The sequence below is a fragment of the Drosophila elegans genome, unplaced genomic scaffold (genome assembly GCF_018152505.1).
Source record: "Drosophila elegans isolate 14027-0461.03 unplaced genomic scaffold, ASM1815250v1 contig_183, whole genome shotgun sequence".
NCBI classification, from domain to species: Eukaryota; Metazoa; Arthropoda; class Insecta; order Diptera; family Drosophilidae; genus Drosophila; species Drosophila elegans.
In genome coordinates this window covers 12,209,077-12,227,435 of record NW_024545550.1, presented here as the reverse complement: position 1 = coordinate 12,227,435, position 18,359 = coordinate 12,209,077, and the positions used below count along the sequence as shown (strand labels likewise).

Below are 18,359 nucleotides of genomic sequence, written 5' to 3'. Positions count from 1 at the left end.
TAAACTTTACTCAAAAAAGGTCTTTTAAGTTTTAAGTCGGAGTTTATTTAATGAATGCTTCAAAGAGTTTTCTTTTCAAGTGTTAAGTACTAGGTGGGATCTCAAGGATTAAGGTTTGACTTTACGAGATTGTAATAGACCAGAAGGTGATCCAGTTAAAATATATATTTACAATAAATAAAATAAGAAACAAAAATATGTGAAAGACAGGAAGTATGCGAACCTTTTAAAAAAGAAATAACTAACAGAACTCAACTTAAGATAGAAGTACTGTTTTCTTAAATGCTTATAATGAGTTTCTATATGATTTGTCATGATTTCATTTTGTTAAAGGAGTCACAAATCTCACTTTAATTCTAAAGAAAGAACAAGTTTGAAAAAGTTATCGATTGTCCTATTTCGCGCTTCAAGAAAAAGAAAGGACCTAAAAATGACCAACTGCATCTTTGAATTTTTGTAAACAATTTGGAAAGCCGGCGAAAATGGATCGTCTGGCCAGAGTTTTCTCCCAGCAGGACGAACTAATAGCCTTGGATGCAGACTTTAAGGATGAGTACGAAACTTTTAAATCCCTGGACTGCTTGCCGGCGGAAAAGCGTCAGAGGATACAGCAGCTGACATTAAAACTACTGGAGGATTTGGAGCAGCCGCATGACCGGGAAAAGTGCGCGGAGAGATCGCGGAATCTGCGCGAGGAGGGCAACATGGTGTTCAGAGGATCCGTATCCGCAGTCTTCCAGAACTGGGAGCGGGTTTTGAAAGCCTGCAGACTCTACACGGGAGCCGTTTTCGAGGCGGAGGATGCCGAGGACGAGCTGGCCCTGGCCTTTGCCAACCGTGGAATGGCCCTGCAGGAGTACGGGTTCTACAGTGAAGCGTACGACGACTGCGCCAACGCGCTGGACTGTGGCTATCCGGAGAGGCTGCGACACAAGGTGATCATGCGGCAGGCCCACTGCGCCTGGAAGCTGCAGCAGATTGCGTCCCTGGAGGAGCATCTGGGCTGTCTGGAGCAGCTGCAGCTAAACGACACCTTCCTGCTGCAGCTGGAGGACCTGAAGGAGAAACTGCAGCTGCTTAAGAAACAAGCGAAGGAGCAGGAGCCACAAGATCGGGGAGAGAGCAAAGCTCTAGAGGAAATGTGGGTTTAGCTCTTTTGATACCTACCATTGCCCATTCCCTAACCTAATTTTTTCCAGCATCACAGATCCTGGCCAACGTGGGCGCTATATGGTGGCCAAGGAGACCATAAGCCAGGGCCAAATCATCTTCTCCGAGCGAGCCTCCTGCTTTGTTCCCCTGGAGCAGCGACTGATTTGCCAGCAGTGCGCCGCCAGCTTGATGAGTGCGCCCATTCCCTGCTCCAAGTGCCATCAGCGGGTCGTCTACTGCTCCAGGAAATGTCGAGAGGCCCACTCAGCCATCCACAGGTACGAGTGCGCCGCCTATCGAAGGGATCTGCTCAAGCTGCTGGGCGTTTCGCACTTGGCCTTGCGTCTGGTTTTGACTTACATGCCCCAAATGCTGCCGCAACTGCAGGAGTGCACCAGTGCCCAGGAGATTTGGGCTAAGATCACTGATATGGCCAAGAGCACGGACTCTGCGGAAATCACTCCAGAGTATTTGCAAAGTCTGCGGATGGTCAGCCACTTGGATAAGGCTTCTCAGGCGGAGCTAGTCTACCACATTCTGTGTGCCAATCTGCTTCAGGTTTACCTGAAAGAGCACACCGACTTCTTCGATCAGTTCCACTCCTCGTCGGCCAGCACTCAGGAATGGCAACTGATTACATCAGCACTGATACTCCGATCAGCCGGCCAGCTGTTGGCCAACGGTCATGTGGGCGATGCCCTGCTGCCAGTTGGCTTGGAGCCAAACGAGTTCGCCCTGCTGCAGCCGGATATGTGGCAGCGGCCGCGCCATCTCAAGCTGGGCCAGTTGCACAATTTGGCCCATTCGGAGCTGATCACGGCCATAAATCTGCCCCACTTGAGCCTGTGCAATCATGCCTGCGCTCCCTCTATTCGAACCAAGTTCGACGGCTGTTCCGCGGTTAACTACGCCGCAAAGGACATCTTAGCGGGCGAGGAGATCTTCAATTGTTATACCAGGGATTGCAGAAACAGCCTGAAGCTTCAGCGATCCAAACCCCTAAAGGAGGTCTATAAATTCCAGTGCTGCTGCGACAAGTGCACTCGCACTAATCCCGATCAGGACTATGTGAGTTTTTATTTCAAAAAAATACTTTTCTTAGTATAAAGCATGTTCTAATAATAGCACAAAAACAATCATTAGTGTATACGGTGTGATACTCACAGAATTTTCTAGTGAATGTCTATTAATTTGATAGAAACCAAACAAATTCCTTGAAATCTAGACTCTGTTCTTGATTCCGTATTTTACCAGCTCACTTTCCATCGTTATCGCTGCGAAAAACCCAACTGCCGGCAGATATTTGTGCCAGACGTCGAGCTTCAACAGAATAATCTCAGCTGGTGGCTGCCATCCAATGCAGACAACTCGATTATTTGCACAATTTGCAAGGAGCGTCAACAGTTCGCCTGGTACAATGGCTTCCTCGACCTCATCGAGAACTGTGCGGACTCAACACAAAGACAGGCACTATTCAAGGCCTTCGAAGATCTGGACAAATGGCTAGTGGACCACCACAGTCTCAAAAGAAATCTGGCGGAGGAACTAATTACAGCCTTCTTTGTGGAAATAGACGGTATAAATTCGATTGTTCAACAAATTAACAGACTTACTATTGTGGTTTCTTAAACAGAAGGGGCTTTACTGGATGAGTTGGTATACGAAAAGCTGGCGGAGATTATCCGGAAACAGCTGGAGGGCACTGCTGCCCAGTGTGGCGAATACTCCATGGAGTACATCACCCAGATGACTTATCTCTGGGATCTCATTGCACTGGAAAGATGCCAGAGCAACGAAAAGGAACTTTTGCATCTAAAAGGTAAGCTGGAGTATCTGGCCAGCGAGCATCGCGAGATTTTCTTGAACTATTACAACGATTTTATTGAGCAACAATGTAAATAACGATATACACGCAGTAAATTCACTAGTTTCGAGCTACAAGCAATCAACACTGGCACTTCTTTTCACCTACAACTAATCTGAGCTTGCTAACGGGCGTTCGTTCGTTTGTTTCCACTTTCTCTCTAGATAAAGTGGGAGGCATATTCGTGGGGCATCACGCCCCGTCGCGGATAGAAGGTGTGGGTGGTGGAGAACTTGAGCAGGTTAGTTATGTCGCTGGTGTAGATGTCGGCGAAACGGAAGAGGCGTCTCGAGAAGTACGTGGGGTTGTGATAAGTGCGGAAAACACTGCCAAACTGCTCGTTGAACACGTTCTTCGTTTTGTTGCTGTTGTAGGTTGGATAATTAATGGGTTGTTTACTACATGCAGGCCACTTTACAAACCGCAACTGATCGCGCTCTTCCATCCACTCCTTTAGGCAAATCTGGGCTGCCTCGCTCTCATCGTCCTGGGTTTCCTCGATGAGCTGCGTCAGCATTTGCAGCCAGTTGGCACTCGTCTTGAAGTCCTCTCGATTGAGGGTTTTAATTTCATGCTGTAAAATAGGAACCCCCCTTTAAAGCCATTTACTAATAGTCGAGCGTTAAGTACCCACCGCTAGCTCACTGATGATGGCTCCTGTTCGCCAGCTGTGCTTCAGAGTAACATCTGCCAGATCGCTGTACGGATGATCCCCGAAATAGAGCACCGAGTGACCGCGCCAGCCCTTGAGTTCTTGAAGCTGTTTCACCGAACCCTGAGGAGAATACCAAAATTAAAGCCTAAATAATGCAATTTTTTGTTTGAAGAGCAAACCCTTACCTCGTAGTAGATTTTGCCCTTCTCCAGCTTGAAGACCCGATCCCACAGATGCGACTGGGTTCGCTCGTCGAACAGCCTAATGGGGCGAGATTCATCCGTGAAGAACTTGGGTTTGCGAGCCTGCACAATGACCACGTCGAAGAAATCACGCCAGTTGGAGCCCACCAGCCACGACATGCCGCAGTTCCTAAAAACCATATAATACGATTTAAGTCGATCTTATCGATAGGAAAAAGATAGATAGATAGATAGGCCTTACACAAACGAATACGGACTATTTGTGACCAGAAAGAGATTCTTGCCCGCCTGCTGCAGCTTCTCAAGCAACTTCACCAGCTTCGGGTTGCGTTCTATGTACTTTTCGGTGTCCGACATAACCTTGCCGTGCATTATGGGATGGCAGGAGCCCATGGCGGTCCTGGTGTCATGGAAAACGATCTCCGGATTGTAGTCGATGCGATTGCGCTCAAAGTATTCGATCACATTGCACAGCAGGCACATTTCAGGTACGGAAAACAGGTCGGCTAGTTGCACCATTTTGGAGTTGGTGTTATGCTGCTCGGGAAGGTAGGTTGTAAATCAGTGATTGATAAACCCAAACCAGCCCAAGCCAGGTGATAAGATACCAACCCTATAGCTATTGTTGGGCCCCTCCACGTAGGCTATGGGCAGCAGGCGGTTGTGGTAGAGCTTCAGCACCTCCTCCGCCTCCACTTTGGTGCGTCCGCGGTAGACGGAGCCCAGCTGCAGCTGCAGGAAGCTGTCCAGTTTCACGAGCAGCCCCTTCTCCACGTCGTAGTGCAGGCCGCGAACCGCAAAGTTGGGCTCGTACTCCAGGTCCAGGATGTCCTCCGGGTAGCGGAACCTCTTCACCAGCATCTCCCGCGCCAGATTGTACAGCAGGTCCTCCAGGATCGGCTTGTAGCAGGCCAGCGTATAGTCGTAGTCGAATCCGTAGACCTGCACCTCGCTGAGATCCAGCTCATTGCAGGCGAACACCGCATCCGGATGGACGTCTGAGGGCAGCTTCTTGGCTGCAAAATGTCAAGTGATTGGGGGAAACGAGGGTGTTAACTAATGGGACCACTCTGCAGATGGGTATTTTTAGATCGTGCACATACTACGCATATGCATATGCCTGCGAGTGGTTGAGGCTTACATTGGAACTTCTTTTTGGTGGATTCGTGAAGCTTTTGGAAATCACTCACTGTTTTCGGGGGCGAGATCTTCGCGGGACCAGCTGGAGCGGAAGCCCCAGCGTCCGACGAGAAAGCGCGGGATTCGGATCGATTTCGAATCGGTTTGCAAGAGGACGGGGACAGGATGGAGGCCCAGTTCCGGGGGACACCACCGCCTCGCAGGAACACATTCTGCCGGAGGAGCACACTGAATATGGGACTGCCTGCCGCGCACATTTAACTCGCTGGTCAATTGCCAATTAAGCCCGTTTGTTATGTACACCAAGTGGGGGCGGAGTGGGTGGCTGCATGTGGATGGGGTGGGGTGTGACCGGGTGGAAGCCTCCCAAAAAATACCGAATCGTGGTTCTAAAGAAGATCTTACAATGTGATATGGTCATTGGGGCAACGTTGCCGTTCAAGTTTATTTTGACTTAATAAAAAAAACCAGCTGTTTTTAAATTGTTTTTTTTTTCAATTAACCGACTTTTAAAGATTTTTTGAGAAAATATATTTTTATTTTTTTATATATTTTCAGTTTGTTTATGTTCATAGCTCTCATAATCAGTTAATAATTTAAAACTTAAATTACAAAGTATCGAAACATTAACCGTTATTCATCGACAATGGCAAAACTTGCAAAATTTGGCAGCCCTGCAACTTTTCTAGTATTTTTTAGTTAGTTCGAAAATATCAAAATTCTAAGCGTTAGGGATTTCGCGAAAGGCGTTTTTGTTATTTCGAACACCGAATCTGGGTGTTAAAAACACTTTCGGCAATTATATTTTTAAAAAATCTGAAGTGAATACCCAGCAAACGAAACAAACGATACAAGCCTAAAACAAAACGATATACAACCGGACGGAAGTGGGGGAAAGAAAGCGAGGAGCAGAAACTATATTTTCCCCCTTTGCCTGTGTGTGCGTGCGTGTGTGTGGTAGTAGTAGTATTTTTTTCATTTCTGTTTTCGCTGTACGTGCGGATTGATTCATATTATTTCATTACGTGAGCTATTGCAATATATCTGTTCGGCCGAGGACAAAGCCAAACCGATTTCACCTGGCCCATGAACCTTAGCTTATTGTTTGTTTGATTTATGCGAAAATAGATGCCGCCTGCGATGTAGAGCTGCTGATGGCCCCTTTTCCACGGGGGCCGCGGCCAATGATTCCACAGACCCAAAAAAAGAACCAAAAAAGTAAGGCAGAGACAAAAACAAATTACGCCGTAGATGAAAAGAAAAGCGCCAAGAAGAAGCAACAGAGAATACGTCAAATATCTCTAATCTCCAATACCATTGCACTCTGTAAACGTGTGTGCTCGAAAAATTCTGGCCCCCCCAAAAACAACAACAAGAAACATCCGCTCAGGAATTGACAACTGATACGTAGAATTATGAACGTAGAGAGCCAACTGAAGACACCGCTAACGCACATACGCAATCTGGTTAAGCACGTGAACAAGCGAAATTTTAATGAAAGCAGCGAGCAAATAAAACAGGTGAGTTGGAGTTTTTGCCCCAGTAAATTGATGAACAATTCGTTTTTGTCAACCATAACAACAACAAGGTGACAGGGGTAGTGTTGCCAAACTGAAAACATATCGCACCTGGCAAGCCAGAGTTGCCAATTGTACGCACTCACGACTGGCCCCGAGCACTAGTGCCATTTCACTCACTCGTGCATTTTTGCCGACGCCATTACAGTTTTTTGGTAAAGGCAGATGAAAAAATTTCTCTGCACGGCGTTGCGCGTTTTCTGACCGATTTGTTTAAGTTAAAAGTGGTTTAGAATGTGCAAAAGTAGGCTAATTGGGAGCGCTTAGCCACTCCCGTGATATTGGCGTGCTCGGCAGTGTGAAATTCGCAGCGGAGCAGTGCAAAATCGGGTTGCGAAAACCGAGTGGGAAAGCCCAAGCCAAGCGAAGGCCTTTTCGGCCCCAAAACTTTTTTCTTCTCAGTGCTGGTGGAAAACAATTAAATTAAACTGTAAGTTTATGGGGTTTATTCCATGGAAATATTAATTGCGGCCGCTTTCTTTTCGCTGGAGTTGCAATATGTCGCACTTTTTCCTGTGACCCCCTTCCTTTCTCGCACCGTCATGCTCTCTCCTTTCGTCTCCTCTCCTATGTAACGTTTATCCAGTGGGTGCAAGCGAGAGAGCCCGAGTGTAATTTGTTGTGGAGCAGCTGCGACGGCGGGGTCACAGCTGTTGTCTCGCTCACGCGCGCGGAGAGAGGCCTTGAGTCCGGACTCCGAACTCCGGATCCCGTATTTGCACAGAGGTGGATCGAAAGTGGGGGATACACCTGGCCGACCCCCTAAAAAGTATTCGAATACATTATCATAACAAATACCGGGATAGTTCAATTCTGCGGGATATAGTTGCAAATAAAGTTTCCAGGTTTATACCCATTGCCCAATTCGCCGGTTTTCTAATTGTATAAAATATGCATATTTTAATTTTTATAACAGAAACCCATTCTGCTACTATTTAGCAAAAATCGATTATCGATACATTTTAATTTGCGAAGAATAAATTAAAAAATCTCCCCCTTGAAATCTCCCACTTGAGATCCGCCCCTGAACTCCAAAACCCCAAAACACACTTTGAACTAGGGCAGTCAAAGATTGACACACGCACATAACAGAACTCTCAAAAATTCTAAGTTTACGATGAAAATCGTATAAAAAAAAACAAGGTTACTGGAGAATCTGACGAATCTTTTAAAACGCCCATCGCCCGCAATCCATTGGCATGTGTCCCAGGTTGCGGGCAGTCGCTGCCTGGGCCCTTGTGCTGGTCACAAGGATCAGACCAATGAATATCTCCGACACTGATAGCCTCCCCGATCTTTTGCAGTTCGTTAAAGAGCACGGCCTGGAAGCGGATCGCAGCAGCCTGCGCCACCTGTTCTCCGTGATCAACTTCAGCGATCCCGCGCCCTCTGTTACCGCCCAGCTGCAGGCGAAACTCCTGGGCGCCCACTTGCAGCGTCAGCTGCAGAGCTCATCGTTTGTGTCCAACATCTGCTACGCCTTCGACCAGTACTTTGCCAGTAACCAGAAGGTTAGTTCCCATCTAATCCCCGAGTGTTTTTATAACTTATGGCCCTTTACACTTTTTTCTGCTCAGACCTTAAAGCCTGCTGCGGTATCGGATCTCGTGGGCCAAGTCTCTCGACTGACCGGTATCAACAAGCTCTGCGAGTGCATCTTTGCCTTGGCCGTAACCCATTCCTCGCACTCGGATCTCAGGCAGTCGGCCAGGAACAACTTGAAAAGCAGCCTCCGCGAACTAATCGACTCCTATTTGGGCAAGAGCAACAGCAGTCCGACGAGCAGCGGTCTCCAGGAGATATCCTGTGATCTGCTTCAGTATTTGCTGTGCTGCCTCAGTGAGTACGTTAAACCGCAGTTGGAGGCGCAGTTTCTGGTCAAGCTTCGCGAGGAGTTTCCGCGCCAGGAGGTGCCGCTGGTTCTAGCGCCGTTTCTGTACGGCTCGACGACGGCGACGATTGCGGGAGCAGGTGCCAGCGAAACGGATGCGGAGGCCGAAGCGACGGCCAGCAGCAACTGCTCCAGTTCCGAGGCAGATGCTCTAAACGAGGTGGGAATCGAGGATATCTATGACCATTTAAGCGAGATAATATTCACCAACCAGGTGCGCATGCAGAATTAATGTAAGAAGCTGGCAATTTGCTAATTCAATCTACTGTTGCAGGGCAAAAATAATATTATGGACACATCCTGGATTAATCTAATCCTGGAAATCGGTTATGAATTTACATCGAGTGTTGAAGAGTGCAAGAATCATTTGTGTTCACGCGAACGAGAACGCGCTGAGCTCCAGTCCAAAGATGTCGCCAAGATCGTGGGACTCATGTGCCGTCGGCACTCGTCTCTGCTCGATTGTAATGTGAACCTACCGACGCCGGCGAACTTCTGGCCTGGTCAAGGGCAGGGCGCTGGCAGCAATAGCAGCGGCTCCTCGCAGGCACAAAGCACTCCGCAGCAACAGAGCTCGGGCAGCAGCAACAACAACGATGGCAGCGACGGCAACTCGTCCAGTGATAAGAAGGACAAGAAGGAGACGACGGAGGCCACGCAAACATGGAAGCCAGATGTCTTTGTGCAGGCGCTCAAGGAGGTGGTGCCACAGCTCAACTGGAAGGAAGTGTGCATGGGTAATTGCTTACTAGAGTCAACCATTCGAAGACATTTAGCTAAATATATTCCCTTTTCTTTTAGAACTCGATCATCCCGAGTTCGTGCTAAAGGATCGCATCGGTTTGGACCTACTGCTGACCATTTTACGGCTGGCCACTGGCTCCAACATATTCCCACATCCAGAATGCATTTACCGTCACTGGGCCAACACGGAGGGTCAGCTGTCGCTCATTGCGACCATGCTGAAGAACCCGGATCTCTTCTCCTTCGCCGACTTTGTATTCAGCCAGCCAGCGTTGGACGTGCTAAAGACGGCCCCGGATGCGGACAACAAGGAGATCTCGGCCTGGAAGTCGCTTCACCTGGTTGAGGTGTTGCTCTCCATTGCGGACAAGGGATACTATACGCAGGTCCATGAGCTTTTCAAGTTCCCCGCGCAGAACTGTCCCGATGTGCTATTCCTGGCCTTACTGCACATAAGTCCGCCACTAACGCCGCTGCGGCAGGATCTGTTCAACCAACTAATACCCACGTTCCTGGGCAACCATCCCAACTCGAACGTCATCCTGGCCAGCGCCTGGAGCTCGACCAACTTCCAACTGCGCCCCAATATCATGAATGCCATGTCCGAGTGGTATCTGCGAGGCAGTGAGTTCGACCAGGTGAAGCTGTCGCGCATTCTTGACCTTGCCCAGGACCTGAAGGCGCTGTCCGCGCTGCTCAACGCGCGCTCCTTTCTGTTCATCATCGACCTGGCTTGCCTTGCCTCGCGGCGTGAGTACCTGAAGCTGGAGAAGTGGCTCACCGACAAGATTCGCGACCATGGGGAGCCCTTCATGCAGGCCATGATCAAGGTGCTGCTGCGTCGCTGCCCGCAGGTGGCCAACGCCAAAGTGCCCGAGGACCAGCTGCCTCCTAAACAGGCCCAGCTCTTGCCCGAGACGGTTACTACAATGATTAACTGCCTGCAAACGTGCATCAACAACTGCATGCTGCCGGAGATGGTCGAAATGATAATGCAGATGACCGCCAACGTGGCTATCATGGCGAACAAGGCGCGTGCCCAGCAGCAACAGCCAGGACTGGTTCCGCCGCCACCTCCGAACATTCTGCGCGGCCATCGTGGCATGGATCTGCCTGGCGGCATCGTTCCTCCGCCGCCGCAGCAACCCTTCTCTGGAAACCTCAATGCGCAGATGTTTGGACCCGGAATGGATCCGCTGACCAATATGTCCAACAACCTGGCCGGTCTCAATCTGAGTGGGCCGAACGGAGCATTTAACTTTGGCAACATGCTGAGTAAGTATAGGAGTTCTTTCGCTCGGAATCGTTGCCATAACTCAACCTATACCCTTGCAGCCTCTCCATCACGTCTGATGACTCCGGGCGCCAGTCCATATCCACTGAATCCCATGGGGATGCCGCAAGCTCCGCCGCCACCCAATGTCGGGAATCTCGGCCGCATGCTGCCGGGTGGTCCACAACAGCAGACTCCCACGCCAACGCCAACGGCCCCCAATCCCAACAATCCTGTGATGGCCGACCTGCAGATACCCGTGTCCAAGGAGGTGGAAGACGAGGTCAACTCGTACTTCCAGCGCATCTACAACCACCAGCCAAATCCAACGCTGTCCATCGACGAGGTGCTGGACATTCTGCAGCGCTTCAAGGAGTCGAGCAACCGACGCGAACAGGAAGTCTTTCTGTGCATGCTGCGCAATCTCTTCGAAGAGTACCGCTTCTTCTGTCAATATCCGGAAAAGGAGCTGCAGATCACAGCGCAGCTTTTCGGTGGCATCATCGACCGCAACCTAGTGCCCACATTCGTGGCCCTTGGCCTTTCCCTTCGCTGTGTCCTGGACGCGCTACGCAAACCCGATGGCTCCAAGCTTTACTATTTCGGTGTGACGGCACTGGACAGATTCAGGACCCGATTGCACACCTACAACAAGTACTGCGAGCACATCCGCTCCATTCCCCACTTCTCGGACTTCCCGCCACATCTTATCCAGTATGTGGAATACGGAATGCACGGCCAAGAGCCGCCGCCGCAGAAGCTGATTGGGCTCAGTAATACGATTCCGTCTGCGATTTCCACCGGTGGTCCGCCAAGCGAGGCGCTCTACAGGTCCAACTCCATGCTAGGTAAGCACGTGCTGTTGCTACTAGAGTTGGGTATTTGGGTCACGAGTTGGTGAATAGACAAGAGTTACTCATCTTCTTTAAAGTTAACCTAACCCAAGTGCTTCATTATTTCTTGTAATTTATGGCACAACCAACTTGGCAAGAATGCAATTAAGTAAGCAAGTTAACACTGCACAGTATGGGTAACTCTTTTCAGCCGCTGACAAAGCCCACTGCAGTCTTTAAGCAATCTCTGCCAGAGAATAACGTTTGTTTTCAATGTTTTCCTAGGTAACATGCCCCTTGCCACTCCCGGTGCGGGACCGAAATCGAACGCTGCCGTGTCGCACGCCACGAGGATGAAGTCCATCGCCAATGCCACCAATATCGACACCCTGTTGGTGGCCAACCAGGAGGAGAAGGTCACAGTGCCGCCGGAACCGGTGCAGGACAAAACTGCCTTCATTTTCAACAACCTGAGCCAGCTGAACATACCGCAGAAGTGCGACGAGATCAAGGAGATCATGACCAAAGAGTACTGGCCATGGCTGGCGCAGTATTTGGTCCTCAAACGCGCCTCAATGGAGTTCAACTTCCACACGCTCTACTACAACTTCCTAGACGCGCTCAAGAACGGCGAGATCAATCGATTCGTGACCAAAGAGACGTTGCGCAATATCAAGGTGCTGCTGCGCTCCGACAAGGGAGTCATCAACTTCTCCGATCGCAGTCTGCTGAAGAACCTCGGTCACTGGCTGGGCATGATGACCCTGGGCCGCAATCGTCCCATTCTGCAGCTGGATCTGGATCTCAAATCCCTGCTGGCCGAGGCCTATCACAAGGGACAGCAGGAACTGCTTTTTGTGGTGCCCTTCGTGGCCAAGATCCTTGAGTCGTCCGCCAAGTCACGCATCTTCCGCTCGCCCAATCCCTGGACAATGGGCATCATGTACGTGCTGGGCGAGCTGCATCAGGAGCCGGACCTCAAGCTGAACCTCAAGTTCGAAATCGAGGTGCTGTGCAAGACACTTAACCTGGAGCTGGCCAAGCTGCGACCGGTGATCTATCTGAAGGATCCCAGTCGGGCTCTGTTGATTGAGCAGCAAATGTCGCAGCCAAAGCCCAAACAGATGGAGCCAGTGGCAGCGGCGCCTGCTTTGCCGCGTGAACAGCAATCCCCAGCACAACCGCCGCCGCCTCCGCAACAGCAGCAGCAACAACAGCAGCAACAACAGCAGCAGCAACAACAACAGCAGCAGCAACAACAGCAGCAGCAGGCTCCTCCACCGCCACCTTCAGCGGATGTGGATGCCCAAAATGCGGCTGCCATGATGATGGTTGGAAATGGAGCTAACAGCACTCCCGGATCGGTGTCGTCGCCCAATCTGCCCAACGATCCCAGCCAGGTTGTACAACCGCCGCCAGAGCCACGCTACTCGTACGTGGACGTGAATGTGAGCAACTTCCAGCTTATTGGTCAGCAGTTGATTATGCCGCCCAATGTACCATTCCTGCACGCCAATCCCGGAATCAAGCACATCGTGGTCAATGCCGTGGAGCGCACCATCACCGACTGGCTGCAGCCCATCGTGGACCGAAGCATTCGCATCGCCTGCGCCACCACCGAGCAGATCATTCGCAAGGATTTCGCCCTGGATGCTGATGAGAACCGCATGCGCACCGCCGCCCACCAGATGGTGCGCAATCTGGCCGCCGGCATGGCCATGATCACCGGAAAGGATGAGATAGCACGCGCCATTAGCCAGAATCTGCACAAGGCCCTGATTTCGGCACTCAACGGGATGCCCACAATGACGGAGATCCAAGCGGCCGCCATGCAGTTGGCCAGCGAGAATGTGGAGCTGGTGTGCGCCTTCATCCAGAAGACATCGGCCGAGAAGGCAGCTGCCGAGATCGATAGGCGCCTGAGCACCGATTTCGAGACCCGAAAGATTGCCCGCGAAGAGGGCAACCGCTTTGTGGACGCCCAGATCCTCAGCTACCAGCAGGAGCGTCTGCCAGAAGCAGTGCGCATCAAGGTGGGCCCTGCGCCGGCCACACTCTACGCTGTGTACTCGGAGTTCGCCAGAAGCATACCGGGATTCCAGCAGATGAGTGACCGCGATATCGCACTGTTTGTGCCCAAGCCGCAGGACTTGTCGCAGCCGAATGTGTTTGCCAACGACGAGAGCAGCTTGGTCTACGGGGAACTGGCGAGCAAGATGGAAACCTTTATGAACACGGCCATTGGTGTGCCGTCGCTGCAGGTTCAGGCCAGCAAGATGCACATGCTCCTCAACGCCCTGATGAACACGCGCCGCCTGCGTGACCAGGAGTCGGCCTTCAATCTCCTGACCCGCGCCGTCGAAGGTTTGACCGAGGGACTGGTCAACATGCACGAGAACCTGGAGCAGATGAAGCTCTACCAGAACGTCCACCTGCGTATCATCGGACTGCTGCACAACAGCTTTGGAGCCCCCAACACCGAGCGAGCAGTGACCAAGTGCTTCTTCGACATCCGCGAGGAGGTGCGCTACAACGTGGAGGCAGCTCGTGCGCTGATCACCTCGCACTTTGTCAACCTGAATCAGTTCGATGGCATGCTGCGGGATTGCATGGACAACGGCAACAACTATGTGGCCATCTCGTTCGGTATTGCGCTGCTAGAGCGTCTCATCATGGACGATCGCGCGATTAACATTGTTTCGGACAACGAATTCATGGCCACCGTGGAGCTGCTGGGTAGGCTTACGCAGCACCGTCATCGGTATCCCGAGTGCATCGTCAATGCCATTGACACGCTGTGGAGCGGAAACTTCAACTCGAGCAGCGACTACAGTCCGTTCAACGCCAGTGAGCGTTACTTGGCGGGAGCCTCGCACTACATCCACTCCGGCATGCATCACGTGAGGGTAAGGACGAACACATATGTCTAGCCTAACTCGTTTTAGTTTTACAATCTCCCTTCTCTTCTTTTAGTCATGCGATACGGACGATCCGCCAGGCTTGCAGGAAAAGACAGAGTTTCTGCTCAAGGACTGGGTGGCCCTGTACACTCAGCAGAACCAGCAATCCACGCGCGATGCCCGCAACTTTGGCGCATTCGTCCAGAAGATGAACACATACGGAATCCTGAAGACGGACGACCTGATCACACGCTTCTTCCGCCAGGCCACGCACATTTGCACGGACGTGGTGTACAGAATGTTTGCCGAGCCAAGTCTGCCCATCAACCAGGCAAAGAACAAGATATTCCAGTGGATCGATGCGTTCGTGCACCTCATAGCGATGCTGGTGCGGCATTCGGGCGAAGCAGGCAATCCCACGACCAAGATCAACCTGCTGAACAAGGTTTTGGGCATTGTGCTGGGCACGCTGCTCAAGGACCACGAGATGCGCGGCGTGAGCTTCCAGCAGGTGGGCTACCACCGCTTCTTCATGATGCTCTTCATGGAGCTCTGCTCGGCCGACGTGATCCTCGAGTCGCTGATGCACAGCATTGTGTCGGCCTTCGCCTACACCTATCACCTGCTGAATCCCACCGTGGCGCCGGGCTTCTGCTTCGCCTGGCTGGAGCTCATCTCGCACCGCGTCTTCCTGGGCCGCATCCTCGTGCAGATTCCCGGCCAGAAGGGCTGGCCACTTTACGCCCAGCTGCTGCAGGATCTCTTCAAGTATCTTGCGCCCTTCCTGCGCAACACGGAGCTTGGTAAACCGGTCCAGCTCTTGTACAAGGGCACCCTGCGCGTTCTGCTCGTCCTGCTGCACGACTTCCCCGAGTTCCTGTGCGACTACCACTTTGGGTTCTGCGACACCATCCCGCCCAACTGCGTCCAGATGCGCAACATCATCCTGTCGGCGTTCCCGCGCAACATGCGCCTGCCCGACCCCTTCACGCCCAACTTGAAGGTGGACATGCTGTCGGACAGCAGCAATGCACCCAAGGTGCTTAGCAGCTACATCATGAACATCCAGCCGCCGAATTTCAAGAAGGATCTGGACTCGTACCTCAAGGCTCGGGCGCCGGTTACTTTCCTCTCGGAGTTGCGTGGCCACCTGCAGGTGACCAGTGAGCCAGGCACGCGTTACAACATGACGCTAATGAATGCCCTGGTCATGTATGTGGGCACTCAGGCCATCGCTTTGATTAGGTGGGTGCTTCTTCATATCTCCATTCTATCAAAAACGCTTACTAATCAAGATTACTATTTGCAGAAACAAGAACTTTGTGCCGAACACCTCGAACATTGCACACAGCGCTCACATGGACATCTTCCAGAACCTGGCTGTCGATTTGGATACGGAGGGTCGCTATCTCTTCCTGAATGCGATTGCCAACCAGCTGCGCTATCCGAATAGCCACACGCACTACTTCAGCTGTGCCGTGCTGCACCTGTTCGCCGAGGCCAACTCGGAGGCCATTCAGGAGCAGATCACGCGCGTCCTGCTTGAACGGTTGATCGTGAACCGGCCACATCCGTGGGGATTGCTCATCACTTTCATCGAGCTGATCAAGAATCCAATCTACAAGTTCTGGGACCATGACTTTGTGCACTGCGCGCCGGAGATTACCAAGTGAGTTGGCCTGGTCATCTAGAACCTGTTCAGAACATCATTCGATCAGTGAGATTTATACCGCAAATTAGATCAACAACAACAGGCCTTATAAATGTAGTTAGTTTGTAGTAGATTGGCAACGCACTCCACGAATTCCGCTTCTTCAACCTCTAACCCACTTTCGCACCTAACTCACATTTTACCACCCCTTTTGTTTTCAGATATTTCGGTGATTGTCTGATTGTAGTTAAGCGGTTTGCACATTTAATTGGCATTTAGTGTGCAGCGTAGCAGGAGAGCAGGATCAGCAACCAGTCCCATCCCATCCCAATCATTTTGCATGTTAACCTTTCTTTGTATTCGTTTGTAACCTCTCCTATTTTCTACACTTTAGCATTAATCCATTCAAATATAACTTTTTATTAAGCAAGTCGCCCCGTGGATGCTGTTCCACGAAAGCGAGATGAGTTGATATTAAAATGGCAATGTGTTCTTAATGTTCTCCGCAGGCTCTTCGAATCGGTGGCCCGCTCCTGTCTGGCCAAATCGAACGTCACCCAGCAGCTGAACATGCCCGTCGTCGATGGCGAGGGCCAGGAGGTGGCCAACATCAACTGAGAAAACGCCACCGTCCGACGCTTCTGTCTGGAGGTCTGTGCAAAACCCAGACGCAGGCAGTAGGCACACAACAACACAACAACACAACAACACCACAACACAACAACACCCCAAATAACCACACAGCACAGCACAGAACTGCATTCATTGAATTCTACTACCATTACTGTGTTTAGCTTTTAGAGTAATTCGTTTTAAGGAGACAGTGAAATCAGTGACAGCAGCAGACACAAACATTTTCAAAACAACCAACAGCAGCAACCGCAACAATAAGAACAGAGCAGCAACAGCAGGCCAGGCCAACTGCAGTGCTAGAAACCGAAATTCGACTTGTATTTAAACGAACGGAAACGATAACATTTTAAATGCCTCCCCCATCGTGGGGGAATGTTACAAATTTTTAATTGAGTTGTATTATAAATGGTAGATGAAGACGTTAAACTGTTGATGACAGATACTGTGTAAAGAAATCAATCAAACAGATGAAAAAAAAAAATGAAAAAAACAAAAACAAAACAAAAAAAAATGAAAATCGATAAAAGAAAAAAGAAAAATATTTTCTACAAAAAAATTGCAAAATGTACGATGAAAATGCGAAAAAACTAACAAATGCGATGTAAATATGTAGATTGTTGTTGCTACACATCCGGCAGAGAACAACAATTAGAACAAAGAGAAGAGAAGATTCAAAAGACGTAGCAGCAACAACGGCCACATATGAAATTTGTGTACACACATTGAAGGAGCGAGTATAGCCAGGCAGCAGATAAGCAGATACCTAGTTAAACCTATTCTCAAACCCGCTGAGAGCGATATTTATAGACGTGAATTGAAGAAAGTTTGCTGCAACAGAAGAAGGTTTGAAAGATCAAGATCCTCAGAGTCAATAATAATTCGAGTTGTCAAAGTAGCTCTTACCTCCCAGCCAACTCAATGATGTATCATTTGCAAATTCGTAACCTCTAAGAGTCTAAGAGTCCCTCAGTTAGTCTACTCGTATACGTTAATTTTTAAAATGTTTCCGCACAAGAGCAAGAGCAGCAGCCACTGTAACAGCAACCAGAACCAACCAATGTTTGATCTTCTTATACGCAATGTAAGCGATACGTTTTGTTTTTTACCTACATACTTTTATGAACTGATTATTAACTGAAAATGGAAATACATTGAACACCTCTAGCTTGTTAAACGTATATAAACGTATCGATCCTCCATGTAAAGATAAACGCTGTTAGAATCAGAGAGATGAGATATAGAACGAGCGTGGCATGGCGCAGAGTCCAAGCCACTGTCTATATAGATCTTTATATAAATATATAAAATATGTATTTCTTAATATAAATACGTAATGTAAATCGAGTTTGATTGCCGCGCAACGAGTGGAAGTGGAAAGGCAGCGGAACGGAGCGAGATCGATTCTAAATTCATTATCCTACGTTTGGCAATTTGCGAGTTATGTACGTGTTATTAGAACCTATCCCACAACCTATCCCCTACCACTACCATTACCACTCCCACTCGACACTCAAGCACCTACTGCAGCAACTCTATTAGTTAGTAGTCTCTACCGCAAATGCAAATGCAAATGAACATTCACTGTATTTACGCAAGTCAAAATGTATTTTGAATTAAACTGAATTGAAGCCTGAAGCCGAGCAAAGTGCTTATGATGTAGAAAGCGAGGAGAGTGGAGCAGAGGAGGAGAGTAGAGAAAGGTGGAAAGCTAGCTAGGGCTAGCTTTCTAGCCAAAGGCCCAACTCATTTATAGACTAATTCCGTTTGCAATGGCTAACAAGTGATGTATATGTATGATGTATGATGTATGTGTATGTACAGACATGCGTTCACCGATCGACCG

General features: G+C 49.8%; 3 protein-coding genes across 8 annotated transcripts; 2 read left to right on the top strand and 1 right to left on the bottom strand.

The window, feature by feature from the left end:
• Positions 1-437: 437 nt before the first annotated feature.
• Positions 438-3,097, top strand: LOC108141340 (SET and MYND domain-containing protein 4). The gene is made up of 4 exons (XM_017264649.2): positions 438-1,141; positions 1,200-2,220; positions 2,407-2,728; positions 2,786-3,097. The coding sequence occupies exons 1-4, from the start codon at positions 483-485 to the stop codon at positions 3,052-3,054; spliced, it is 2,271 nt and encodes a 756-aa protein (XP_017120138.1). The 5' UTR covers positions 438-482; the 3' UTR covers positions 3,055-3,097.
• Positions 3,008-5,367, bottom strand: LOC108141341 (5'-nucleotidase domain-containing protein 3). Of its 2 annotated transcripts, none has more exons than XM_041707382.1 (7): positions 5,065-5,367; positions 4,487-4,890; positions 4,116-4,411; positions 3,857-4,043; positions 3,651-3,791; positions 3,439-3,590; positions 3,008-3,381 (listed from the first exon to the last, which is right to left on the bottom strand). In XM_041707382.1, the coding sequence occupies exons 2-7, from the start codon at positions 4,733-4,735 to the stop codon at positions 3,177-3,179; spliced, it is 1,230 nt and encodes a 409-aa protein (XP_041563316.1). In that variant the 5' UTR covers positions 4,736-4,890; positions 5,065-5,367; the 3' UTR covers positions 3,008-3,176. The 2 variants fall into 2 exon arrangements, with proteins under 2 accessions (XP_041563316.1, XP_041563315.1); XM_041707381.1 differs by having other exon boundaries at positions 5,016-5,357.
• Positions 5,368-5,765: 398 nt separating this feature from the next.
• Positions 5,766-18,151, top strand: LOC108141339 (CCR4-NOT transcription complex subunit 1). 5 transcript variants are annotated; one of them, XM_017264647.2, is made up of 11 exons: positions 5,766-6,039; positions 6,143-6,534; positions 7,896-8,102; positions 8,169-8,696; positions 8,757-9,219; positions 9,284-10,501; positions 10,562-11,347; positions 11,618-14,238; positions 14,306-15,477; positions 15,542-15,901; positions 16,393-18,151. In XM_017264647.2, the coding sequence occupies exons 2-11, from the start codon at positions 6,430-6,432 to the stop codon at positions 16,499-16,501; spliced, it is 7,569 nt and encodes a 2,522-aa protein (XP_017120136.1). In that variant the 5' UTR covers positions 5,766-6,039; positions 6,143-6,429; the 3' UTR covers positions 16,502-18,151. The 5 variants fall into 5 exon arrangements, with proteins under 5 accessions (XP_017120136.1, XP_041563314.1, XP_041563313.1 ...); XM_041707380.1 differs by adding an exon at positions 16,105-16,112 and having other exon boundaries at positions 5,766-6,534; XM_041707379.1 differs by having other exon boundaries at positions 5,766-6,534.
• Positions 18,152-18,359: the final 208 nt, after the last annotated feature.

Excerpts from the sequence above, each read along its gene's own strand:
- LOC108141340 (XM_017264649.2), top strand. The coding sequence starts at position 483 with ATGGATCGTCTGGCCAGAGTTTTCTCCCAGCAGGACGAACTAATAGCC. Across the intron at positions 1,142-1,199 it reads AGCAAAGCTCTAGAGGAAAT|CATCACAGATCCTGGCCAAC; the intron begins GTGGGTTTAGCT and ends AATTTTTTCCAG. Across the intron at positions 2,221-2,406 it reads CTAATCCCGATCAGGACTAT|CTCACTTTCCATCGTTATCG; the intron begins GTGAGTTTTTAT and ends GTATTTTACCAG.
- LOC108141341 (XM_041707381.1), bottom strand. The coding sequence starts at position 5,271 with ATGTGCGCGGCAGGCAGTCCCATATTCAGTGTGCTCCTCCGGCAGAAT. Across the intron at positions 4,412-4,486 it reads GGCCCAACAATAGCTATAGG|CATAACACCAACTCCAAAAT; the intron begins GTTGGTATCTTA and ends CTTCCCGAGCAG. Across the intron at positions 4,044-4,115 it reads AATAGTCCGTATTCGTTTGT|GAACTGCGGCATGTCGTGGC; the intron begins GTAAGGCCTATC and ends TATGGTTTTTAG.
- LOC108141339 (XM_041707378.1), top strand. The coding sequence starts at position 7,791 with ATGTGTCCCAGGTTGCGGGCAGTCGCTGCCTGGGCCCTTGTGCTGGTC. Across the intron at positions 14,239-14,305 it reads CCGGCATGCATCACGTGAGG|TCATGCGATACGGACGATCC; the intron begins GTAAGGACGAAC and ends CTCTTCTTTTAG. Across the intron at positions 15,478-15,541 it reads CAGGCCATCGCTTTGATTAG|AAACAAGAACTTTGTGCCGA; the intron begins GTGGGTGCTTCT and ends TACTATTTGCAG.